The sequence below is a fragment of the Platalea leucorodia genome (genome assembly GCF_965183815.1).
Source record: "Platalea leucorodia genome assembly, chromosome: 21".
In the NCBI taxonomy this organism is placed as follows: Eukaryota; Metazoa; Chordata; class Aves; order Pelecaniformes; family Threskiornithidae; genus Platalea; species Platalea leucorodia.
In genome coordinates this window covers 4,198,116-4,223,456 of record NC_138843.1, presented here as the reverse complement: position 1 = coordinate 4,223,456, position 25,341 = coordinate 4,198,116, and the positions used below count along the sequence as shown (strand labels likewise).

General features: G+C 51.9%; 1 protein-coding gene across 1 annotated transcript in view; it reads left to right on the top strand.

Moving 5' to 3' along the window:
• FBN3 (fibrillin 3) overlaps positions 1-25,341 on the top strand; it is a gene marked incomplete at both ends in the record, with an annotated part of 107,213 nt that overhangs the window by 66,197 nt on the left and 15,675 nt on the right. The window contains 26 exons of the mRNA XM_082331014.1: positions 684-827; positions 3,318-3,437; positions 5,210-5,335; positions 5,836-5,958; positions 6,683-6,958; positions 7,356-7,409; positions 8,967-9,092; positions 9,472-9,597; positions 10,462-10,581; positions 11,385-11,522; positions 11,603-11,653; positions 12,881-13,006; positions 13,556-13,783; positions 13,931-14,056; positions 14,429-14,557; positions 19,191-19,316; positions 19,652-19,777; positions 20,151-20,273; positions 20,567-20,692; positions 20,835-20,960; positions 21,425-21,547; positions 22,298-22,420; positions 22,792-22,917; positions 23,362-23,484; positions 23,916-24,038; positions 24,662-24,823. Of these exons, the coding sequence (XP_082187140.1) occupies positions 684-827; positions 3,318-3,437; positions 5,210-5,335; positions 5,836-5,958; positions 6,683-6,958; positions 7,356-7,409; positions 8,967-9,092; positions 9,472-9,597; positions 10,462-10,581; positions 11,385-11,522; positions 11,603-11,653; positions 12,881-13,006; positions 13,556-13,783; positions 13,931-14,056; positions 14,429-14,557; positions 19,191-19,316; positions 19,652-19,777; positions 20,151-20,273; positions 20,567-20,692; positions 20,835-20,960; positions 21,425-21,547; positions 22,298-22,420; positions 22,792-22,917; positions 23,362-23,484; positions 23,916-24,038; positions 24,662-24,823 (3,420 nt within the window). The remainder of the gene's footprint in view (positions 1-683; positions 828-3,317; positions 3,438-5,209; positions 5,336-5,835; positions 5,959-6,682; positions 6,959-7,355; positions 7,410-8,966; positions 9,093-9,471; positions 9,598-10,461; positions 10,582-11,384; positions 11,523-11,602; positions 11,654-12,880; positions 13,007-13,555; positions 13,784-13,930; positions 14,057-14,428; positions 14,558-19,190; positions 19,317-19,651; positions 19,778-20,150; positions 20,274-20,566; positions 20,693-20,834; positions 20,961-21,424; positions 21,548-22,297; positions 22,421-22,791; positions 22,918-23,361; positions 23,485-23,915; positions 24,039-24,661; positions 24,824-25,341) is intronic.

Here is a 25,341-nt window from a genome sequence, read left to right as displayed (position 1 = left end):
TACTTTCGTACTGTGCTGACCCAGTTTGGCTGCCTGTCTCAGAACACAGGCAGCGTGTCTGCCTGCGTGCCGGCCCGCTTCTCTGAGCCGTGCACACATGAGCAAAGCACCCGTGCTTTTAGCCAGCTACAAGGTTTATTTTGACACAGGGGGAGTGATGGGATGTGACACTAATGCTGTGCAGGATGCAGAGCCCAGAAGCAGATCAAACAGCGTCTGCTGGCAGCGCAAGGGAGCCGAGGCTGGCTCCAGTGCAGAATATCTTTCTAATTACCACATAGGAATGAAGCTTTCACGTCACTGCCTCACTCTCTGCCTCCCCAAACCAAAACTGTTCTTCCCACCACCTCGGACACCTCTCTCGTTTGCATCCCCGTATAGCTCCTTGCTAAGGGCTGAAGCCCATGAAAATGCACTGGATGTCAATAAATATTGATTCTCACCTTCCTTCTGAGAGGCTGTGCCATCTTGTGCGTGTCAGTGGGGCAGGGGCGTGCCAGGTACCGCAGCACCCTGCAGAGATTTCTGAGGCAGCTCAGTTTGTGTCTGCAGCCCCGTGGTTGTTCAGGGCCCAGGAGGACCACCGATCCATCAGTGTTTGGACTTACCGACCCCGCTTCCTAGGGACAATCAAAGGAATTGAGCTGTAATCCTCTGCGTGATGCTGTTTCTGTGCTTTCCAGGAACCGCCACTTTGAATCAGACCATTGACATCTGCAAGCATTTCACTAACCTCTGCCTGAATGGACGCTGCATCCCCACCCCATCCAGCTACCGCTGCGAGTGCAACATGGGGTACAAGCAGGACGTGCGCGGAGAGTGCATTGGTGAGTAGGCTCTGCTTAACACGGGTCAGCCCCAACTGTGCCCCACGCCTGCTCCTAACCACACCTCAGGCTGCTGCCCCGAAAGCCCCCATCCCAGTCAGAGCTCCCCACAAGAGGCTGGAGATAGAGGGCTTGTGTCAGGTAACGAAGCAGCATGATGGAAAGGGTATATCTGCCCCTGAGGAACGTCCAGGGTGGCGGCTCTGGTAGCCACAACATTGCCATTGGCTTAGCGGTGGCCAGTTCACACTGCGGGAAGCCCCACATAACCGGCGCCTGGGCAGGGCACTCTGCCAGTTATGGGGCTGCTGCCTGCTCTGCTTACCCTGCAGGCTTAGGCTGCAGCCCCGACAGTCACCCTGGCTAGCTGGTGGCTATGCAAGCCTACTCAGATCCATGAGTCCATGAGCTTGATGTCTCCAAGGAATTAAGATTAGAATGATGGCATCTTTCAAAAGAATTACCATTTTATAAGTAAGAAGTGGGCTATTTTTTCTGAGAACTCTAAGGAGACTCTGTCCTGCTGAAAGAAAATGGTGTCCACCCACTGCATCTGCAAAGAACAGCCTTCCTGTGCTGACATCTCCACCCAGGCAGACCTCCCAAGGGCTGAAAGAACTGTCCAGACCTTAGATTGCATGGAGATCCAGCACCTAAAAGTCCCCCCAGCACCTGAAGGCAGTGGTGGATGTCATAGCTGGAAGTATGCCCAGCTAGAGGAACTCTTCCGACAAGTAGCTATGTTGTAAGGGGAGCTCAACAGGCAGCGCAGTATCCAGGAATGTGAGAGATTGATACGTGGTATTTTGTGCTGTCCCGGGCTGAGTGGCAGCCCTACCTTAAGGCTGCGCAAGGGGAAGGTAAGCCTGAATTCAACCTTGAGCTGACTGACACAAGTAACTCATAAAATGAAGGAGACTGGACCCTTGTCTCTGTTCAGACCAGAAGGAAGAACCTTCCTCTGAAGTTCCCGTGTGTAAGAGGTATGACACTCTGTGTTTGGAGAATGAAGAGCACATGAGTGACGGACAAGATCCAGGAAAAGCCAACCATGCAACCTTGATCCAGCCCCACACACACCTTAGAGCCAGTGCCACCAGAAAAGCACGTATCAGTAACTGGAGATTCCTTGCTGAGAGGTACCGAAGCACCCAATTGCCATCCAGACAATTTCTCTAGAGAAGTTTGCTGCCTATCAGGAGCTCTCATTTGCAACATCACCGAGAGGCTGCTGAGTGTGGTGAACCCTCCAGATTATCATCCACTCCCACTATTCCATGTAGGGTCTAATGATACTGCAACAAGGCAACTTACAACCACCAAAAGAGACTATATGTCACTGAGAGCAATGTTAAAAGACTCTGGAGTACAGGTGGTGGTCTCCTCTACCCTCCCAGTCAGAGGAAGGGGTTCAGGAAGGAGGGGAGGAATTGAACAGGTAAATGCCTGGCACCATACTCAAGGTTTTGGCTTCTGTGATCATGGATCTACCTTTGAGAAGCCAGGTCTGTTGGGAGCTGATGGGATTCACCTGATCAAATGGAGCAAGAAGGTCTTCACTGAAAAGGGGGCCAGACTTATAAGGAGAGCTTTAAACTAGATTTAGTGGGAGAAGGGGATGGAGTTTTGAGCAACAGAGAAGAGCCAGGAGCTGCTTATGTATTAGGAACCAACAGGGAAACACCTGTGAAATGCCTGGAAGGAATTAGGGTGTGTTCCTCTAAAAAGGTGAGAGGGTTGATAGCCCAGCTGAAGTGCCTCTGTACCAACGCAGGCAGCATGGGTAGCAAACAGGAGGAGCTGGAAGCCACTGTGCAGCCAGAAAGCTACACTGAAATGTGGGACTAATCACACGACTGGAGTGCTGCAACTGTTCGGAAGGGAAGATCGGTTGAAGATAGAGGTGATTAGAGACGTGGCTTCACCAAGTGCAAATCGTGCCTGACACTAATCTAGTGGCCTTTGATGATAGAGTTGCTGCATCAGTGAAGAAGGGAAGAACTACAGTTGTCATCTACGTGTACTTCTGTAAGACCTTTGATATAGTTCCCCACAACATTCTTACCTCTAACTTGGAGTGATAGGGGTTTGGCGGATGGACTGTTGGATGGATAAGGCATTGGCTGGATGACTGTATCCAAAGAGTTCCAGTCAATGGCTCAATGTCCAAATGGAAACCAGTAACAAGTGGTGTGCCTCAAGGGTCCGTACTGGGACCAATACTACTTAATATCTTCATCAATGACATAGATAGTGGGATTGGGTGCACCCTCAGCAAGTTTGCAGATGACACCAAGCTGAGTGGTGCGGTTGATTCACTTGAGGGAAGAGGTGCCACCTTGCTGGCCGTGCTGTCAGGGTGCTGAGCCCTGGAATTGAAAGGCCAGGCTCAGCAGCTCCCAGGAGGCAGCCTTTGTTGCCTGTCCTGGTATCTTGCTCTGCATTCCCTGCGTAATGGTGACTCACGGGCTTAGGCTTTTCTTCTTGCAGATGTGGATGAGTGCTCCAGCAGCCCCTGCGTGCATGGTGACTGCGTGAACACGCCTGGCTCCTACCACTGCAAGTGCCACGAAGGTTTCCAGAGCACCCCCACAAAGCAGGCTTGCATCGGTAAGTATTTTCCCTCTCTCCTTTTGGGAGGACACAGTGTGCTGCAAGAGTGTCAACAGGGTTATTAAGAGACTTGGGTACCAAAGGGTTGTAAAGTGGAAACAGACTGAGGAATTCTCAGCACCAACCAACCTCCCAGCCAGGTGTGTGATGGGATTTCAGGACAACTCAGTTGAGTTGCCAGCAGTCTCCTGAAATCTGTCTAGGAGAAGTTTCCTACCTTTATCTTTCCCACCTTTATCTACCTTAAAATTGGCTAGCGGCAATCAAGGAACTTAGAGAGTCCTTTTCAAGAGCAGAACTCTATTTAAAGATGGCAACGTTTTGTTTTGGTAAAAGATAGGATTTTGAGGAATTTTTGTATCAATGTAGGGCTTGTCATTTCTAGCTGAGTTGTTCTGTCAGTGTCTTGCAGCAAGATGGTGCTCTGGGTGAGGGACTGCTAAAAAAAAATTATGGGAAGGTAATGTCCCATGTGAACAAGAAGCAAAGGCAAATTTCCCTGTCAGTGCCTGACCTTAGTTTTTTTTATTTTGCTGTCGAATGGCGTCTAATGAAGGGGTTTCCAAAGGACCCCCAGTTGCCTGACAATGTGAAAGGCTTTTCCTAATTTCCAAACTAAATCTCTTAAGCTGAGTTCTTCTTGTGATTTCCTTTCTGTCCATGAAAATTAGTTCCTCACTGTCTCCTTTACAACATTTTTTTCCATGTTGGGAAACTGCAACGTGTTAACCCCCCTGTCATCTCCCTTCTAGACTAAACAAATGCAAGTCTCTCAATCTGCTCTCATTGATAATGTTTCTAAGCTTCTCATTGTCCTTGTTTTTATCTCCTCAACTTCCTCCATTTTGCCTTTATCTTTCCTAATGTGCAGTGCCAAAATTGGATGTCATCCTTCAGCTGTGACCTCTCTAGCTGTCAGGACAAGAAACTGTCCTATGTGGGTTACACACAGCTCTTCTGTTGATATAACCCAAAAGGAGGTTTCCTTCTGTGCAGGGCCACCCTATTTCATCTCTGATTCAGACCCTTTTCTGCCAGGCTGCTCTCAAGCTAACTGCTCCATGTTAGAAGTCTACAAAGTGTCTGGATCCTCCATTGCCACTGGGGCCAGCCTACTGGTTTTCTGTAATTTGTTTATAAAATAGCTCATCCTGTCTTCTCCAGCTCTGGATAAAGGGTCAGTAACAACACCCTACCTGAGACAGCCCTCTTCCTTTCATCTTTCATCTTTACCCAGAGGCGTTCAGTGGCCTGTCTCCCAGAGCAAGGGGACATCATGCTCTTGACATGCAACACAGCATCTCCCCTGCTGCCGTACTGCAGTCAGCCACGTTGTACCCCAACTTCTGCCCTGCGATTCATTTTGCTGAGGCACCGGGACCACGTCTCTGTGGCACTCAGTAGCAGGCCTGGGTCCGTGGCTGTTGATCTGAGGGCTTTTGTTGCCTATTATGGACTTGAACAGGCCTAGGATAGTTTGAGTTGCAAAGGGGGCCCTGAGGCAGGAGGTTGACAAGGACATCATGGAGGGCCTGGGATCCCGGAGCTGTAACCTCACAAATGTAGTGATGCTTCCAGAGCATGCAGAACGCTTTCTCCACATCTTTTCCATCTCCTGCAGTTCGTACAGAGGGGAAGAGTGTGATCCTGGAGCGGGGCACACTCTGAGTGTCTGAGAACACTCGCCTGGTTTTCTCATGGAGCAGATTAAGCTGGAACTGCTTCTCACTCCACCTGCTGCTACTTTCTTATGTTTCTTTCCCTGCCAGATATTGATGAGTGCATCATGAATGGAGTGATGTGTAGGAACGGCCGCTGCGTTAACACTGATGGCAGCTTCCAGTGCATCTGCAATGCTGGCTTTGAAATCACCCCTGATGGCAAGAACTGTGTTGGTAAGCTATTTCCTGATGTGCTGTCATCTGTGGCCTCGGGGAGGTTGGGACTGAGCTGGGACTATGTTCTCCTGGGGGACTGGTGGTTACTTTAAGCTGTGCTGTACTCCCTTTATCTTGGGTAGACACTGCTAGGGCAGAGTGCATCTTAACATGAGAGAACAAATAGGAAGGTGTTTTTATAAGGGTGCTAGTGCTCCTGGAGTGCTCCTGTAGGCTTTGCGGGACATTCTCCATCACCCCGAGAGTTGCTGCCTCCAGCAGCCAGTGTGCAAGTCCTGCTGCGAGCTGCACTGGCTGACCTGGGGTACTGAGAGCGACAGGGACGGAGCAGGACAGCTCTGACCTGGAGCAGCAGTGGGAACTCTGCCTTGAGGATTAGCACCCACTGCCGTAAGAAGCAGTTTGACCTTGAGATGGGGGACAGAGAGTTTTTGAGCACAGGAGAGTCTTTCTGCAGCTCTCTGGCTCAGCTCGTGTTTTCTGTTTGTCCTCCCCAGATCATGATGAATGTGCCACGACCAACATGTGCCTCAACGGGATGTGTATCAATGAGGATGGCAGCTTCAAATGTATCTGCAAGCCTGGTTTTGTGCTGGCTCCCAACGGGCGGTACTGTGTCGGTGCGTAGGTCCCCAAGCTTTGTCTCTGCCCTCTTCCCAGCCTGCCGTCCACATTCCTGGGGACTTGCGATGTGTCTGAGGCCAAGGGGAGCTGAGAAAAACCAAGGCTGTTCCCAGGCATCTCCTGCTCTGCCACCAGAAACTACCCTTTCTCAGCAGAATGGGCACAAGGGAAAATGTTCTTGTACTTCCACTACTTCAGCGCAAACTGGAGCTTAAATCCTCTTTCTGAAGGAGGTTAAGCAGGGCTGTGAAGCTCTGTATGGCCAATGTGAGCTGGCAGCAGTCATCTCCAGAGCTTCCCCAGCCTCTACAGCACGTTCCACTACGGTTTGTGTGCCACCTCCCAAAGCCAGGAAGGTTAGGATGTGAAGGCAGAGTGGAGACAGGAGGAGGAGGAGAACGAGAACATAGCATTTCTGTGATATGCTGCTGTGACACAGGGTGACTTCTCTGGGTCACCGCCCCGTTAACAGAGCAGAGACCAGACCCTGCTACTCTGAGAAGGGGCTGGGTCTCGGGAGACTGAAGAAGCCCAGATCCCTGTTCCTTCCCTTGAACCGTCAGGGACAGCCAGCAGAGCATGCAGGGGATGTGATGCTCTAAGCTGCACCCCTAGTTCCCTCTTAGTCTCCAAGTCTCCCTGCAAAACAGTCCAAAGCCCCTCTCCGTGTGTCCTGCTGCCCGCGGGTAGGTAACAGCCAGTTTGTGCTTCCTCTTTCAGACATCGACGAGTGCGAGACGCCAGGAATCTGCATGAACGGCTGGTGCATTAACACAGAGGGCTCCTTCCGCTGCGAGTGCCTGGGGGGCCTGGCTATCGGGGTGGACGGACGAGTCTGCGTGGACACCCACATGCGCAGCACCTGCTATGGAGGCATTAAAAAGGGCACGTGTGCTCGTCCCTTTCCGGGAGCAGTCACCAAGTCCGAGTGCTGCTGTGCTAACCCAGACCATGGCTTCGGAGAGCCCTGCCAACCCTGTCCGGCCAAAAACTCTGGTGAGCTCCTCTTCCATCTGAGTTTGCAAAAAGCCAGGAAGGTGCCCAGAGACATTCTGGGTCCCTGACAGGTCCCTGAGATGGCCTAGGCAGCTTGGCAGTGACGTGGGAAAGCCATAGGCAGGGGGAAAGGGATGCCATGCAGTCAGCAAATTTAGGTTGGATCCACGAATCTGACGCTGATCTCATTGCAGGGATTCTCACAGTGCTGGACTACTAACTGCGAGTATCAGCTCTAAATTACACATTGCATAAGTAATAAACAGGCACTGCTTGGAAGCCCGCAGATGACATTCTAACAAACAAACAAGCAATAAGTCCAACGTTATCCAGAATTAATGTCACTGTGCCTGAACTGTCTAGAAAAGCTAATGGCTCTGTTGTGCTTTCTACACAGCTGAATTCCAGGCACTCTGCAGCAGCGGCATCGGAATAACAGCTGATGGCAGAGGTATGAGCATCCCATGTACCGTATCCTAGACAGGCCCATCTAATGTCACGCTCAGCTCTTGTCTTTCAGCTGCTTTTAACGGCGTGTGCGTGCATCTGTGTGACTGTGGGAGCGCGTGCCATGAGAGACTTGGCGCTGCGGAGGGGGTGCTGGAGAGTTAGCGCGTTCCGCCCGTGCATGCGAGAGCTGTTTGTGAGTAAGCGCAGGGTAGCTTGGGTGGGTGTAAGTGCATGCAAGAACCTGTCTCTGTGTTAGCGAGTGTCTGTGGGTGGGATGCGAGCTTGGGGAGAGGGGTGCTATGTGTCTTTTCTCCTCCCTAAAGCACCACGAGTTAATGTTGAGCAAGCATCCCTGAGGACTGTGTATTGAATCAAGTGGTTGATTCCTGGCACCCTGTGGGAACTACATTTCTGGGGATGCACACACAGAGTTTGGCTTTACTCCCTGCTTTGACGGGAATGAAGAGCGTGACCAATTGCATCCTCTTTCATGTTTCCCTCCTCTGCCCTCCAGCTCCTTGGTTGTGGGAGAAGAGGGTTCACGGTCTCCCAGGGAGCGGGAGGTGATAAGCGCGTGTTGGGATGTGTTGCCAAGGCGCTGCTTTGAATTAGACAGCTGTGCAAGAGGTCAGGCAGGCGGCTGCGCTGCCAGCCCTGGGCAGTGCTTGGATCAGCAGGAAGAGCACAAAGCAGCCAGATAGCTACGGCCTTTCAAAACTTTCCAAATGGGAATGAGCCAGAGGCAAAACCCTGGTGGCTTCTTGGGCTTCCTTCCAGGGCACCGTGTCTTGGCCGAAGTCAGTCTCAGGCTAACGATAAGATGCTTTCTAGCAAGAAGCTAATGTCAGACATGCTCTGGTCAGCCCATCGCTGCCCGCAGCCAGGACTATGCGTGCTCAGCGCTCTCCAGGGTTGCATTTCCCCGGGGATGTAACTGAACTCCAACTGCATGGAGACAAAGGCCAGCAGTGTCTGGGAAGCCCTGGCCTGGGCTGCGTGCCATCTGGCACTATGGCACTGCGAGGACACTGCTGTACAAACACAAACCTGCCCTGTTCTGCGGGGAGGCTGGTTCTCGCCAGGGTAAAATCTCTTTGCCTGGGCACCAGAGCTTTCCTCCAAAAAGGCGGTGAGATGATGCTGATGCAGAGGAAGAGATGCTGCCAGCCTGACTGCTGCCCTTCTGGGTTACTGTCCACATGCCCAGGGCACTTGGTGCTGCTGACGGGAGGGCAGGCAGAAGGTGGGTGATGGCAGGGACGCCCACGGCTCTCCCTGCCAGATGCCCTGCAGACCTGAGCCCAACCATCATCCACATGGGCAGCGGGAGTGTGGTGCCCACCACACCTTGCTGCAGAACCATCCAAAGGCAGATTTGTTCAAGGCACTTTGCAAATCTCTGAAGCTGAGGTTTTGACGTCTAGCAGGCATTGGCCCCTGCCCCAGGCACTGCCCTCACCCAAACGTAACACTCCGCTCTGTCCCTGCCCTGCCACCACCACACAGTCTCTATTGCGTTTGCCACGGTCCATCTAATTTGACTTCTTTCTCTGCACAGACATCAATGAATGTGCCCTCAACCCAGACATCTGCCCCAACGGCATGTGCGAGAACCTGCGTGGAAGCTACCGCTGTATCTGCAACCTGGGCTACGAGTCAGATCCCACGGGCAAGAACTGTGTGGGTGAGTTCAGGGCAGCGCAAGCTCGGCGTGGCATAGGGAACCAGGAGCTCAGTGCTGGTGGGGAGAGGGTGGCATGCACTCAGCGTATGAGGCTGGGAGCCAGACGCAGACCTCTGGCTACACAGGAGCCTGAGGTGACACAGCAGCTGATGCCCTCGAGCACTGTCCCCCTTCAGGGCTGCCTTGCCCACGTGGAAGAGCACAAGGTGCTATGCGAGAAACTACACATACGTGATTTAACATACTTTCCACGTTGTATTGCTTTGCGGACGGTACTGCATTTCTGTGCCTCTCAGGCTGCCAGAGCTCTGTAGGGCCGGCAGAGTAGAAGAGTGGACGCTGGTGTTGTAGCTCAGAAACCCCATCTCTCTGCCCACAGACGTTGATGAATGCACTGTCAATCGTTTGCTGTGTGACAACGGACTGTGCCGCAACACACCCGGCAGCTACACCTGCACCTGCCCCAAGGGCTTTGTCTTCAGGACGGAGACAGATACCTGTGAAGGTAATGTGACTCTGAAGGCAACGGAGAACATCTTCACAAGATGTAAAGAGCTATGGCCTGAGGTCCTGCCTGAAAGGGAGCTCAAGGTCTAACGTGTCTTTGGTTCCCTTTTGACCACAGTGGTTTGAACTGGAGCAGGTCCAGGCTTTGGGTTTGTGGGTTTGTTGTGTTTTGGTTTTTTTTTTTTTCCTAGGGGGAAATTTCACACTTCATTCAAAATAGTGGACATCCAAACCCAGACCATCTGGGCTTTTCAGAGAATGAAAACCAGAACAAGTTCCTCTAAACCCCCAAAATTTTAGCTAAAACCAGACCAAAATTGCAAGTTTTGGGGATTTGATTGAAAGCTTACAGTTTGGAGTGGGGGAAATTGTTTCCTGACCACAAAGTCCTCAAACATTTGAGAACTGGCACTGTACACATAAATGTCTGTTTAGAGAAAAAAACTGATTTTCTGTAAAGAAGGTGAAAAATGGCAAATGCTCTGTAGCCTCACATCTGGTTCGGACAGGTACATGAAGGCATGTTCAGTGCTGTGGCCGCTCCCATCTTAGCCAGGAGCAGCCCTGAGCGAGCAAGTCCATCATTCCCTGGTAGCTGCACCAACCACCCTCAGTCCATCCCTTCCCTCAATCCCGAAGAAGCTCACTAATGTCATGGTGTCTGCTGTCCATGCCCAACCCCCTTGAGATGCTGCATACTTGAGTTGTACATGCAGGACTCCTGTGGCCTGGACTGGTGGTCCTCTGAACAGCTGAAAAACCCCTTTCTTCATGTTCTTTGCTCCTCATCTCCCCCAGTCTCTGGCCCAGAAAACTGGGTCCCATGGCACTCACAACAGTGACAGTCCCTTTCTTCCCGCAGATATCAATGAGTGCACCTCTAACCCTTGTGTGAACGGTGTCTGCAGGAACAACGCTGGCTCCTTTGCTTGCGAGTGCTCCCCAGGCAGCAAGCTGGATCCCAGTGGCACCATCTGCGTGGGTAAGGATGTGGCCTTCTAGAGGCAGCTCTGATAGCAGCAGCGCCCATCAGCAGCCCTTGTTGTTCATCTGAAGCAAGTCCCATGCTCCTGCCTTTGGGATGGGGATCCTCTGAGGCCTCTCTTTCTCACCTAGTGTTTCCTTGGTGGTTGTTAACAACTAACGTCTCTCTTATGCATCCAGGGAGCCTGAAAAGCTGCAGCCTCAGGCAGTGCTCTGAGCAGTGTGTGGCAGCCACAGAAATCCCCAGCTGTGCTGCCGCAAGACAAAGCACAGCCATGGGGTCCCAGGGGATCCTGCAGGGCATCGGGATGGTGGGTTCTCATTCACCAGATGGGTTTGTAGTGTGCTGACATTAAGGCACATCACGATGAAGTAGATCCCTTCTCATCAAGATGATAAGAAGGTACCCGCTTCCCACTCCGAGATGGTCAGGGCTTTGCAAGGCATCACTGGGGCAGCGGGAGAGAAGGGACTGTTTCTACCCAGACGAGGAGCAGGCTGGGAATAGGAAAAGGGAGGACACAGAACTGATGCAATAGCAGGTGTATCAGAGAGCACAGAAATGCTGCTCCGCAGCAGAGCAGCGGGACAGGGCTCTGAGCACCAGCACAGTTTGTGTCCATGCTGCAAAGTGCTTGGCCCCACAGCCTGAAGGATAATGCGACACCAGCGAGCAATAGTCCCATTGCAGCTCAGGGATAGTTTCTCCTAGCTGCTTCTCGCGGCAGCCTGGCTGCCATGAAGCTGGGAACCTCCACCAAGGAGCAGCTCTTCACTCACACCTTGTCTTTGCCCCTACAGACAGCATGAAAGGGACGTGCTGGCTGAACATCCAGGATGGGCGTTGCGAGGTGAACATCAACGGGGCCACGCTGAAATCGGAGTGCTGTGCTACGCTGGGGGCAGCGTGGGGCAGCCCCTGTGAGCGCTGTGAGATCGGTAAGGCTCTGCTTGGCACAGAGGTCAGGAAGGCAGGATGCAGCCCATTTCTTTGCTGACGTTCCTCTGTTTTCTTGCAGATACTGCCTGTCCCCGGGGATATGCTAGGATGAAGGGGGTCACATGTGAAGGTAAAGTGCTGCAGGATGCGGAAGACTTTTTTTTTTTTTAATTGGGAACATGGTCATTGTTTATTTGTTGTTATCCTGCATCTTTGAGTCTGGCCCTTTGTTGGACTCCCTCCAGTGTGTCCATCTCTCGTACTGAGAAGCCCACAACTGGACCCAGCACTCCAGGTGTGGCCTCACCAGTGCTGAGTAGAGGGAAAAGATCACCTGCCTCGACCTGCTGGCAACACTCCTCCTAATGCAGCCGACGATATCATTAGCCTTCTTTGCAGCACAGGCACATTGCTGACTCATGTTCAACTTGGTGTCCACCAGGACCCCCAGGTCCTTTTCTGCCAAGCTGCTTTCCAGCTGGGTGACCCCCAGCATATACTGGTGCATGGGGTTCCTGGCAGCCCATTTCTCCAGCCTGCCAAGGTCCCTCTGGATGGCAGCATGACCTTCTGGTGTGTCAACTACTCCTCCCAGTTATGTATTATCAGCAAATTTTGCTGAGGACATACTTTACCGCATCATCCAGATAACCAATGAAGATGTTAAACAGGATCAGACCCAGTATTGAACCCTGGGGTACCCCGCTAGTTGCTGGCCTCCAGCTAGACTTTATGCCACTGAACACCGCTTTCTGGGCCCAGCCATTCAGCCAGTTTTCAATCTACCTCGCTGTCTGCTCGTCCAGCCCATACATCAACAGCTTGTCTATGGGGACTTTTTGGGACACAGTGACAAAGGCCTTACTGAAGGATAGGTAGACAATATCTGCCACTCTTCCCTCATCTACCAGGCCAGACGTTGCATCATAGAATTTTATCACACTTGTCAAGCATGACCTCCCCTTGGTCAATCCATGCTGACTACTACTGATGATTTTCTTGTCATTTATGTGCCTGGAAATAGGTTTCCAGGTTTAGCTGCTCCATCAGCAGTACTCATGTTTGTGAGTCCTGGTGCCGCTCTGTCAGTGCTGGGCCAACGATGGACATGTGCAACAGGACCATCCTGTCTGTCTGTCTGTCTCTGACAAGGCTTTGTAATGCAGCCTCTGTGCAAAAGTGTCTGGGCATGGCTGTGGCTGTGCATGGAGCACGTGTTTTTCATTGCACCAGGTTGCCAGTTTTAGTCTGGTGGGCAGCTCTGGGCACCTTCCACCTGCTCTAGGAGGCCCTCAAGTCCATACCGGGCTTGGCCATGTGCCACTCTCATGCCTCTCTCTTGCTTTTGTGCCGACAGATGTGAATGAGTGCGAGGTCTTCCCTGGTGTCTGCCCAAATGGACGCTGTGTGAACACGGCTGGCTCCTTTCGGTGCGAGTGTCCGGAAGGACTGACCCTTGATGGCACTGCTAGGACATGTGTGGGTAAGGACACCTCATCTCACCACCCCCTACGCACCATGTGCAGCAGTCTTGGGAACTGAGTGATGGCACGTCATACCTGGTAAGGGCTGCCAAACCCAGCAGCCTAACCAAGGCAAGGCTGCCATAACTTCGTGTCCCCAGGCTCAGCCAGTAATGCTTCTCCTTGGGTGGACTTCACGGGTAGCCAAATAGGTAACCTAACTGGTTAATGACATGGCCCAGCAGCCCTAAAACAACTCCTGGCTGCTTTCTGGGCAGACAGTGACAAATCTTTGCCATTCCTAGGGACCGCCTGCCCTACTAACTACACCATGGAGGGTCTGTTCTCTGGCCCTGTTGCCAACAGTCACAGGCTGGCCATGTCCATACTATTACATCTCTCATAGCATCCCAAACAAGGTGACCTCATCCAAATGGCACATTGTTTGGAGGATTCTCCAGCCAAAGCTGTTCCAGGAACCTTGCTAACTACGTCACAGAAAATGATATCTCTGGTTTTACAAGAGGTTGGGTGCTGCAGGCAAGGGCTCAGCTCTGCTCTCTCACCAGACGTGCGTGTGGAACAGTGCTACATGAAGTGGGATGAAGATGAGTGCACGGAGCCTCTGCCAGGGAAGTACCGGATCGACATGTGCTGCTGTTCTGTGGGCTCAGCCTGGGGCATCGATTGTGAAGAATGTCCCAAGGTCGGCTCCAGCGAGTACAAGGCCATCTGCCCGAGGGGGCCCGGCTTTGCCAACCGAGGAGATGTGCTTTCAGGAAGGCCCTTCTACAAAGGTGAGAAGAAAGAGGGGAGCTGCTGGTTGTGGGCTGTGCTGAGCCCATCTCAGCTACAGCCCAAGGAACCTGCTGCCTGCCCTGGGACCCTCGGTTCACTGCAGACATCCCCTCCCTGAAACACTGCTGTTCTGCCTTCACTCACAGATGTGAATGAATGTAAGGTCTTCTCTGGCCTGTGCACTCATGGGACCTGTCGAAACACCATCGGCAGCTTCAGATGTCTCTGTGGCAACGGCTTTGCTTTGGATGCTGAGGAAAGGAACTGCACAGGTAAGGGAAGAGTAGCCCCCCTATGGACCACTCTTGCCCATCTTGCTGCCTTGCCTGCCTTGTGGGATGCTTAGCATGATGGTGGTACCTGAAGAAGTCATGGCGGTTATCTTAGGGACATGCTGAGAAGCCAAGGGCAGGACCATGAGCATAAGGCTCCTCCTTCTCGTGGGATCAAAGGATCAGTCCTGCACCAGAGACAAAGCTTAACTGCTGTCTCTCCCTTCAGGAAGAGGAATTTCTTGGTCTGCTGGGTCAGACTTGCCAGTCCTTGCTCATTGAATTTGATGTGCAGTACAGGCAGCCCCGTGCCAGCTGTAATGGTGCTTGTAGTCTGTCCTGCCTCCATTAGCTGGTCTTCATCCCCCACAGACATCGACGAGTGCCGCATCTCACCAGACCTGTGTGGCCATGGCACCTGTGTCAACACACCGGGCAGCTTCGAGTGCGAGTGCTTCGAAGGCTACGAGAGTGGCTTCATGATGATGAAGAACTGCATGGGTAAGGACTTGTCTCCAAGGCAGGGCAACACCCTTACTCTTTTGCAACAGGCAGGAAAGTAGCTGGTGCCAGATCTGACAAAGGGCTTCATGCCAAGCTGCAGTCTGTGCGTCCGGCTGTCCAGCTACCTGTCTGTCTGTCTGTCCCCTGGTATCAAGCCAAATCTCTTCCTTGCCCTCTGGGGGAGTTGTGGGAGTCCCTGTGCTGCAGAGAGCCCTGGCAGCCTCTGCTCTCCCCAGGGCAGTGAGTCTTCTGCCTTGCTTTGATCGCAAAGGCAGAGCTGGGCTGAAGGGCAGCACGTGTAGAGAGAGGAACGCTGCGCGTGTAGCTGAGAGCACCATAGATGTAACCCTGGGAGGACAGCAAAGCATATGCAAAGTGAAGTCAGGGGTTCATGAGACACAGCACAGGCTCTCTAAACTGGAGGACATAAAGGGAGAGGCCATGTCCCCAGGAAGGCTTGGCTTGAGCCCCAGACCCCTCCAGAGAAGGAAGGCAAAGAGACAGAGCTGTAGCCTCTGCCTCCTGCATGGCTGCTGTGCCTTACGTGGGCCAATAGTCCATCAGTGACGGGCCCCATGCTGTCTCTGCTAGCGATGCCCCAGGGCTCTGTACCATGCAGAGCAAGGACAGACCATGAAAAGGTTGCCAGACTTGAGGCCAAAACTGGGAGCCTTCCTGCAGAGACCTCTATTTATGAGGACCTCCTGGACCACCTGGGCTGGTGGTGCCCCATGAGCTGAGGAAGGAGACAGGCAGCCCAGGCCAGCATCAGGGAGGACTCCGGGTATAGTGCCAGGCCCAGGGGAGCATCCTGGGCTCTTCCTGCCATGACACTCATGGACACCGTTGGGCCTGCCCTGCCGCCTCCTGGCCACCGTTACCTCAGCTGTGGAAGGCCACAGGGGAGCCCATGCGGGGAGCCCATGGGGCCACCAACTAGCTTTTCTCAAGTTATTTCCCATCCCTTTCCTACTTGCTATACTCCAAAGGCATTTCCCTGCAATCCCAGTGCAATGTTGCCTTCCTTTTTTTTTACATAAGACTAAGGCCTTGCCTTTCCTTTTTCATCTTGTACTTGTTTGTGTACTTGTACAATGTTCATTCTTCTTCGTTTTGTACTCTTCCCTCACTTGGACCTTCCCTTGCACCAAACCTTGGCCACTAACCTTTCCTCTTGTTTCAGCCACCAGCAGCTGGAGCTTGAGCCTGGCATTGCCACTGAGCTGGGACAGGATCCATGCCTGGTATTTTCATTCCTGCTACGTAGGGAGACGGCAACCTTTGTACTGGGGATTGGCTAGTACACAGTGGAGCTCTGCCAGGCCAGCAGCTTGAACTCAATGGCTGTGAGCTCCAATTCTCATACACACTTGGCTGTTTCCTTTGTGTGATGTCTCATCTCCTTCTACTTCTTTTCAGCCTTGTGTTACCCATCTATTATTTATTCTGCCACTGATTATTTACATATCCACACTCTAAACATACACCTATCTCCAGACATTATTAATATCATATGTTTAACCCTTACATTAAATCATGTATTTTCAAACACCGTTGCAGAATGTTTCTCAACTTGTAGATCTTTTTGTGTAGTACCCTATCCATGCCACCACAGTTATCTTCTTAACCTGGTATGTCTACCTGCCCTACATGCTGTCTCACATACCACATCAGTCATTTTAATCCAGTTACATGTAGCTTGGTCCCTTTTCTAGATAATATATGTTCCTTGCAAGTAGCTGTCAGTTATATCATCATTAGATCACTGCTGAGATTAGTAAACCTATTATTTCCACTCCTGTATTAGGAGACATATTAAGCTTTGGTCTTCATAGCACTGCTTGGCCTCCTGCTGTCATTGCACATCCCACAGCCAAGTGCCTCCGTTGGCATGAGAACATGGAGGTATCTCATACCTTGCTCAGCAAGAGGTTCACCACTTGATAACTTGTGTCTCTTCTAGCTCTGAATCTTGCTGATTCATCTAATTTTTCTTGGGCTGCTTTCCACTGCATCTTTTCTAACATGACTCTCAACCTGGTCTCACTGACATGTGGTATCTAATCAACTGTTGCTGTTTCTGCACCTTTCCTCGGGATTTGAATCTGCAGCAATTTCATACCAGCTTCGACCATTAATCAGGCCCCTGTCCCATTTCTCAAACATTTGCACAGATCAAGTCCTTCATGAGAAGTTCTGCTAGACCGTCTGCATTCTTCTACCCCACTCTATTTCCAGTTATAATTGTAAGGGCTCCCTTTCACCTGCCCATTTAATCGTCCTTTATCCTCAGATAATTCTTTACAGCTCCTCCCATCTGGCCCACGCTTGTTTTTATTCTGTCAGATTCTCATCTGTTTTCAATTTAATAATTCTTGTTTGTAGCTTAAAAAAATCCCATCAATGACCTCAGTACCTCAGTTCGTCTCCAACAAGTCAGCCAGACTGTTGCTGTCCTCTAATTCCTGGCATACCATGTTCCTCTCCTCGTCTGTCTAGCCAGACTAACTTGTCTGACTGACCTAGTCTTAATATTCTGCTCTTTCTGCTTTGGCTTGGACTTTCAAACCACATCAATCTGTGGCACGATGTGATACCATTTATTTATTTTTCATATTTGATTCTCTGGGTTCTTTAAAATGTATTACCACCCTGCCACTGGCACGGTTTTCTGTCTTTTCCATACAATTTGTAGCGTGGGTTACCACAGCTCTCACTGATCAGCTTCCTCCTTCTCCTCCTCCATTTCTGAGATGCTGAGAATGTCACAGTCCCCACTGACGGCCTCCTAACTTCTTTCACTAATGAGGTTTCTGATATCTTTATATAAGGATGTTGTGTTTCATTGGTTGGGGTTTTTTTTTGTTTGTTTGTTTGTTTTGGGTTTTTTGGGTTTTTTTGTTTTGTTTTTTTTTTTAATTGCTCACTATCATCTACACAGTTCCACCTTACCCTTTTTTCTAGGTGACAGGGGATTGAGTCATTTCACCCCAAAGGGTGTTGTGACACTATGGCATTTCCCGTGGTCAAGGATTAACTTCTTCCCACCTGTGTTTGGCAAAAGAACTTGGCTTCAGCCTCGTGAGGGAGGAATTCTTGCCAGCCCCTGGCAATCCACAACATCAGCACTGAACCTGCATTCTGCAGTTCATTAGGAGCAGCCTCCTGCCATGGAGAACCGGAGGCATGGGTCCTGTGGGACCGTGATAGGGGCCCGTCACCCCCATTGGCAGACATATTCCAGTTCGCTTTAGCTGTAGATAAGCTGAAAATCTCAACAGAGTGTTTTATTCACGTAAGGTGAAAGATTCCATTCTTAATTACAAGCTTGGAATCAGAAGAATAAACATATGAGGAGAAAATGGGTTCTTTAAATATATCTGACATCACTGCCTTTGCCTGCTGTCACTAAGGGGTTCTTGGGGCCATTTTTTTAGCTCCCTCAGTTTGTTTATGTTACACCCAAAGGCTTTGTATTCTGAATGCACGTTTCTCAGAGTATGGCTGTGGACAGATGAATCCTCTCAGCAGTTCCAGGGAGGCTTCCCTTTTCTTGCTCTCTTACTGTCAGTGCAGGACATCTTGAGCCAATTCTAGGGATATGCAAGAATGCAAAATCCTTCTAATCTATTCTGGGACCAAAACAGAGAACCTCATTCTCAGATTCCTGTTTCCAAAGTCAGAGGATCAGATTCATCCAGCACTTGCCCTTCCAGAGAGCATAACTTGCACTGTGAAACACCACAAGTACCGCAAAGACTGTTACCTGCACAATATCATAGCAGATCACAAAAAAGCTTTCTCCAGGGGCCATGGATAATGAATCGATAACAAGGCTTCCCAGTTCTGATACTTGCAGTGCTTCATCTCCTCCTTCTTTTGGCTTTTGTTTCCAGCCATCACCAGTGCACCATTCCAGTAGTTTCCCTTGTTTGGGTTTTTTAGTCTGGCATTTATAAACTTTTCTATCACTTTCCTTTTTCTTTCCTTTTTTTTTTTTTTTTTTTTTTTTTTTCATTTTTAATGCCAGCAGCCTGGTTTAATCTTTGGCTGGATCACATCTCTCTCACTGCAGTTTAATCTATTTCAGGAATTTCCCTAGTTCCTAGTAAATTCAATCGCTTTGTCCATATGTGATTTTTTCAGAAAAGTACAGACTATTTCCTAGCCCTGTGTGTGATACTGGAACTACTCTGCAGGCTGTTACCAAGAAAGCCTGTCTGTCAGTCTTCTGTCAAACAACCTACACATTTTCCCAGGAACTCTCCCTCTGCTGATGGGACTTGTGAAAATGTACTAAGATAGGTGGGATGTGAGCTAGGAACTATCCTTCTAGTCTTTGCTGGCCAATCTGCACAAAGCTAATAACTTCTTTCCTCCTGATGTTACACTTTATGTTCTACTGAAGCCAAGGCAAGAGTTGCAATTTCCCAGAATGCCTACTTCAGCCATGAGTTCACTGGACTCACCCAAGCCCTGGTTTCACTGCCCTGTTAATTTTGTGATGTCCCTCTGTTTTGGGATATATCTCTGGTGATGGGACTGTGGTGCATGGCACCAGCACCACCCCATTATCTGGAAAACCCAGCTGAAGGGGACAGTCCACCACATTTCATGCCATTCTCTGCAGATATCAATGAGTGTGAACGGGACCCTCTGCTGTGCCGAGGTGGGATCTGCATGAACACAGATGGCAGCTTTGAATGCATCTGCCCCCCTGGACATGAGCTGACTTCTGAAGGGAACACTTGCATTGGTGAGATGATGGAAAGCTATGTTATGACCGGAGCCTGTTCAAGGGTAATGACACAGGGAGACTTGGATCTCGTGCTGGGCACATGAATCTCTCCTTCCAATCCCATACGTGGGTAGAACACACACATCCAGGAGGGACCGAGGTCACTCCCAGCGTTTCATTGCATTTATGATGTCTGTTGTTTTACCTGCTGTTCACTGAAGAGTGACCAATGGGGCAATGACAAATTCAGTTGGGAGACAGCAGGAGGTGGGGGGTACCCGGGGATGGGTACCAAACGATGCTCAACGTGGCATCAGCATGACTGACTGCTTAAACTCTTCTTCCCACCACAGATATCAACGAATGCTCCCTTAGTGACAACCTGTGTCGCAACGGACGCTGCGTCAACGTCATTGGTACCTACCAGTGCGCGTGTGATTCGGGCTTCCAGGCCACACTGGACAGGCAGGGCTGTGTCGGTGAGTGCTCCCCTTTGCCAAATAGCCGTGCCAAGACCCCAGTGTGCATCCAGAACCCTCCTGGCTTCATGCCTCTTATAATGCTTGGTGGGGTGTCTGAGGGTAAGGCGAGGGGGGAACCTCCTGGTTGAGCTACAGCGAGATTGGCACTGCTGGTCAGGGGCTGTCATCAGCTCTGAAACTACTGTGAGCCGCAAGTGGCTGGCAGAGAAGGCAAGAGGTGCTTTATTCTGGCTGGGGGAGCTTTGTTTCCTCTTCAGCATCTCTCCCACCTTGTCTCTGTTACTGGCACTGTGTCTGAGCAGCTCTGCTGCAAGGCACGTATCCCAGCCCGCGACCCAAGCAACTGCCTGACCTCTCCCTTCTCCCTCAGACATCGATGAGTGCACCATAACCAACGGCGGCTGTGACACACACTGCTCCAACTCGGAGGGCAGCTATGAATGCAGCTGCAGTGAAGGCTACGCGTTGATGCCAGACAAGAGATCATGTGCAGGTGAGCAGTCAGCCCTGGGAGGGGACCTCTGCGTCCATTGCCAGTCAGCCATAGTGTTGGCTTCAGGGTGAGGGGTCTCATTTTTAAGTCACTTCCAGAGAGGTGATTTCCCTGGACGGATGTTTTTGCTTTGCACTGCCATGTCCAGCCCCTCATTACAGGCTCCAGAGTCCTGTAACTACATGATTTGGAGCAGAGCCGCTCCTGTGACTCCCTCCTGCCCCCTCGTGCTCCCACAATACCCTTTCACTGTCTCTAACATCATTACTTTGGCAACGGTCTCCTCTCTCTAGATATTGATGAATGTGAGGATAATCCAGACATCTGTGATGGCGGGCAGTGCACTAACATCCCCGGGGAGTACCGCTGCCTCTGCTTCGACGGCTTCATGGCATCCCTGGACATGAAGACCTGTATTGGTGAGGACAAGGCTGTGCCCTGGTCTCATGCCAGCACTGCATCACGAGGCTGCTGTTGGAGGGAGGAAGGGATACAGAGGGTTGGCCCAGAGTCAGGTCATGGTTCCTGTGGTGTGCCAAGCAAGTCCTTTTTCTCCTACAGACGTGAATGAATGTGATCTCAACCCTAACATCTGCCTGCATGGGGAGTGTGAAAACACGAAGGGCTCCTTCATCTGTCACTGCCAGCTGGGCTACTTCGTCAAGAAGGGAACCACAGGCTGCACAGGTGGGAACTCGCCAGGCCTGGAGCTAGGGGTGCTGGTGGGAGCCCCCACAAACACCTCCTGCAGCTGCCGTGGAGAGAACACCATCCCTGTACTGGGGGATGCTGTGGACACCTAGGGATGTGGCTGTGTGCTGGGAGCCCCTCCCGGGCAGGCAGAGATTGCCAGGAAGGCAGGCTGCAGGCAGGCATTGACACTTTCCTGGTTTATAGCCCCCTGGCTTGGCTATAAAGGGCCTGCCCTTCCTTTTGTCTTCATCTTCCAGGGGTGAGCACAGATCAGCTCTTCAGCTCAAGGGTACGACTCCAGGCAGCCTGTTCCCCAAAGCACCTTGTTCCCATCCCCTGGGGTTCAGACTCCCAGGAGCCATTGGTACCCAGACCCGTTAGCAGGATTGTACCCGGCTGCCCCCTCCTCTCCCGGGGGAGCTGAGCTGTGTCAGCTCTGATGTCCTTCCTTCCTGCAGACATTGATGAATGTGAGATCGGGGCTCACAACTGTGACATGCACGCCTCCTGCATCAACGTGCCCGGGAGCTTCAAATGCAAGTGTCGCACAGGCTGGCTTGGAGATGGGCTGAAGTGCAACGGTGAGTTCTCACGCCAGGAGAGGATGTTCGTGTGTCCGCGTGCTCTGTGGGCACCTGTGAAGGCTGGGCTGAGCTGACACCTGCACGTAAAATGCTCTTGAGTCCCAGGAGCCCTGTATGAGGACTTATGGAAGTGTGGAGAGATGTGGGTGTGTGACAGAGGGGGACTGTAGGTGTGGGCATACGGGTGTTGCACTGTCAGGCTCTGCAACCGTGTCTGTGAAGCCATGAATGTGGGATCAAGGGCATATACTTGTGGGATGCAGAGTGTGTGGGCATGGTATTGAGATGAGTGTGGATGAACGTCATTGTCAGATTGGCAACGTGGCCGTGTGGTGATGTGTTGGGGCATGGTGTGGTACGTACGCAGGGATACACGGGTGTGGGAGGTGTGTAGGGATGTGTTGGTGTGTGTATACGAGTGCAGGGACTTACTGGCATGCGTGGTGTGTAGGAAGGGATGTCAGGGTATGGATATGGATACGTGTGTCTGAACTGGGGAGGTACTGGGAATGCAGGTACGTGTGTGTGAGTGTCTCACTGCCATATTGTCCATGTCAGCGCTGGCAGGGGGGTGCCTCATGGCTGTAGAGCCTCACAGAGATGTGTTGGAGCCTCAAGAGCTCTCCAAGTGCCTGGAGGCCGCAGTCTCCTGGGCCATTTGCGTCCCCCCTGGGCCCTACGCTAGCTGCCCAGGCTTAGAGGAAAGGCCAGAGGCAAAACACTGACAAGGGTCTTCTCCCTGCCCAGATCTGGACGAGTGTGCGACTGAAGAGCACAAGTGCAACCTGAATGCCAACTGCGTCAACACACCAGGCTCCTACCGCTGTGCCTGCCGAGAAGGCTTCAACGGGGATGGCTTCTCCTGCTCAGGTGAGGCCCGTAGACTCAATTGGCAGCAGGAACGTGGCTTGGGCATCCTGCTGGGACATGGAGTCACCCGCACATAACCACCAGCCCGGCTCAGCACCTGGCTGCCTGTGTCTGGGGTTCCCTAAATCAGATATCTCCCAAAGGCCACTGCAGCCTGCCCTGCACCGCAGCCTGCTCAGATACCTTCAGCAGAGATCCACCTTCTTCTCAGCAGGTGTTTGGGGACGATCAAGGCAATGAGAAGTCTTGCAGCCCCCTCCTCACGGCCTCCCAGCAGAGGGGTGGGAACAAGTTTGTGGAAATTTCTGGGCTGAGGGAAGCTCCCATCTTCGGGTGGACACCATGTCAGTCTCATGCTTGACTCTCTCTAGATGTGGACGAGTGTGCAGACAATGTGAACCTGTGTGAGAATGGACAGTGTCTCAATGCACCCGGGGGTTACCGCTGCGAGTGCGAGATGGGCTTCAATCCCACAGAGGACAGCAAGGCCTGCCAGGGTAAGTGCCCACAGTTTTGACTGCTGCTCCAGGAGATCCAGTGCCCACCTCCTTTCTGGCCTTGGTCTCTCCGCTGCACTGTCACCACCTCATCCATTACTAAGCAAGACCCACCTAAGCAAGACCCACCTGCTGGTGCAAAGCTCCTGAGGTGCCAGCTCTTGCACTTACAGAAGTTGGTCCCCAGCCTGCAAAGAGGCTGGGCTAAGCCAAGGATCCATGCAAAATGTGGACAATCAGCAAAACAGGGGTGAGGGGAGAGGACATACACACAGCATGCCTGGTCCTGCTCACGCAGGCGATTGTATCCCATGGCACTAGAACCATCTTGAGATGGGTTACCCACAGCTGGGCTGTGGCTCTGCTTTGAGATGGGAGCAGGTGAGGCCTGTCCTGGCCCTAACTCTGCCAGATCCTGAGTACCCAGCTCTCCCTGTTTTGCAGACATTGATGAATGCACCTTCCAGAATATCTGTGTCTTTGGGACCTGCCAGAACCTGCCCGGGATGTTCCGCTGTGCCTGTGATGATGGCTATGAACTGGACAGGAGTGGAGGCAACTGCACAGGTATAGGACTTTCACGGGGCTGTTGGATGAGGATCATTGCTCTGTGATCTGCTGGTATGAGCTTGCCCCAACCATGACAGGGAGCGGTGCTAGAAGCCTAAAGCCAACTAAGCGTCCCTGGGTGACGTGGTGATGTGTCTTTGCTCTTGGCAAGGCCTCGATGCTGCTGGAAGGTGGGCCTTCAATGGATAAGAGGGAAAGCTCAGTGTGGCTCGGCTCCTTTCTTCTGTCTCTGGGCAGGGTGGTGTGAGGTAGGACAAGGCAAGGTCTGTTCCTAGAAGGGCTTTGCCTACCATCACATGAAGAGCCTTAGAAACACCATGGTCATGGGGATACACCCTGAATGCACAGTGCAGAGCTTAGGGCTGGGGCTGTGGTTACTGCGGCAGTCGTCATCTTTCTTTTCAGTCTTCATCTTTCCATTTTTTCAGACATCAATGAATGTGCAGACCCTGTGAACTGTATCAACGGCCTGTGTGTCAACACCCCTGGCAGCTACCTGTGCAACTGTCCACAGGACTTCGAGCTGAACCCCACTGGTGTGGGCTGTGTGGGTGAGTGGGGACCTGTGTGGAGAGCAGACCTTCCATCCAAGACCTTGGTTGTCCTTCTTGTTGGTCCACATAGCTGGAACTGGCCACTACCAGAGACTGGGGTGGCTGACCACTATCTGCCCTGCCAAATACCTGACTGTCCATGATGGGCTTAACCCTGCAGCAGCAGCAGAGTACCCTGCCTCCTGTTAAGCCTGCCCACCTTGTGTCACCAGTGTGGGTGCTCTCCTGGTTGAAGCAATGCCATTCCTGGGCAGCTCTGGAGCTATTCTTAAGTGTTTGTTTCTTGAAAGGCCCTGGGTTACTGATAGCATTATTTGGGTCATGCTCCCTAGCTGTACTTGAAGACAGGCCACAATGCTATGACCTCTGTATGATATAGTGTGGCTTTTACCGGACAAGCTGGGCACACTTTGTTCTTGAAGGGTTCCCAAAGTCATGAGCTGCAAGGATAGTCTTGATGTGGTTTACTACAACACGGGTAGCTGAAGCGTGGACGTCTGGGACAGGACTGGGGCCTCATCTCTCTCCCAGTCTCTTGAGGCAATAGTGCCGTTCATTCCTCCTGTGCACACAAGTCTTTACTGGAGAGGCTTTGCTCACCCATTACTGTCTTTGTGCAGATACCCGTGTTGGGAACTGCTTTCTGGATACCCAGGATCGAGGAGATGGGGGGATCTCCTGCAGCGCAGAAATTGGAGTTGGGGTCACTCGAGCATCCTGCTGCTGCTCGCTGGGTCGTGCATGGGGCAACCCCTGCGAGCTTTGTCCTCCAGCCAACACGAGTGAGTTGGGAAAATGTCTGGGGTGACCTTGGGCATGGGCCGGATGGGCAGCGTAGAGCAGAGCAGAGAGACAGGGCCGCTTCCCTATGGCTTCTCACCTCAGGCTGGGGGTCCTGGGTCCAGGATATGCTATCATCACAATGGAGCAAGGGAAGCTGAGGGAGGAGAAGGCAACCCTGTTGCTTCAGTGCAGGGCTAGAGAGGTGAACCAGAGCAGGGGAGAGGTGAAATGGGGTGGGGAAGACCGGGCTGGTTGTGCCTGGGGGATCCAGATTGGGATTCTTCGTCCAGTGGGCTGGGGGAGGGCAGTGGATGTGGAATAACGCCATTCAAGGGTGGGCAGGCAGACAGGGCGGCTAAGTTGGCTTGGCATGCGATGGCAGTCAGGCTGCTCCATCTGGACCACTGTCACCATCCTCATGGCCTATTTCTCCTGGGTTTCTCCTGGTTCTCCCTACCCCTCCTGTTTCATGGGAGCCCGCTCAGCTCAGGATCCCCCTGACTGACTTTTTCCGCAG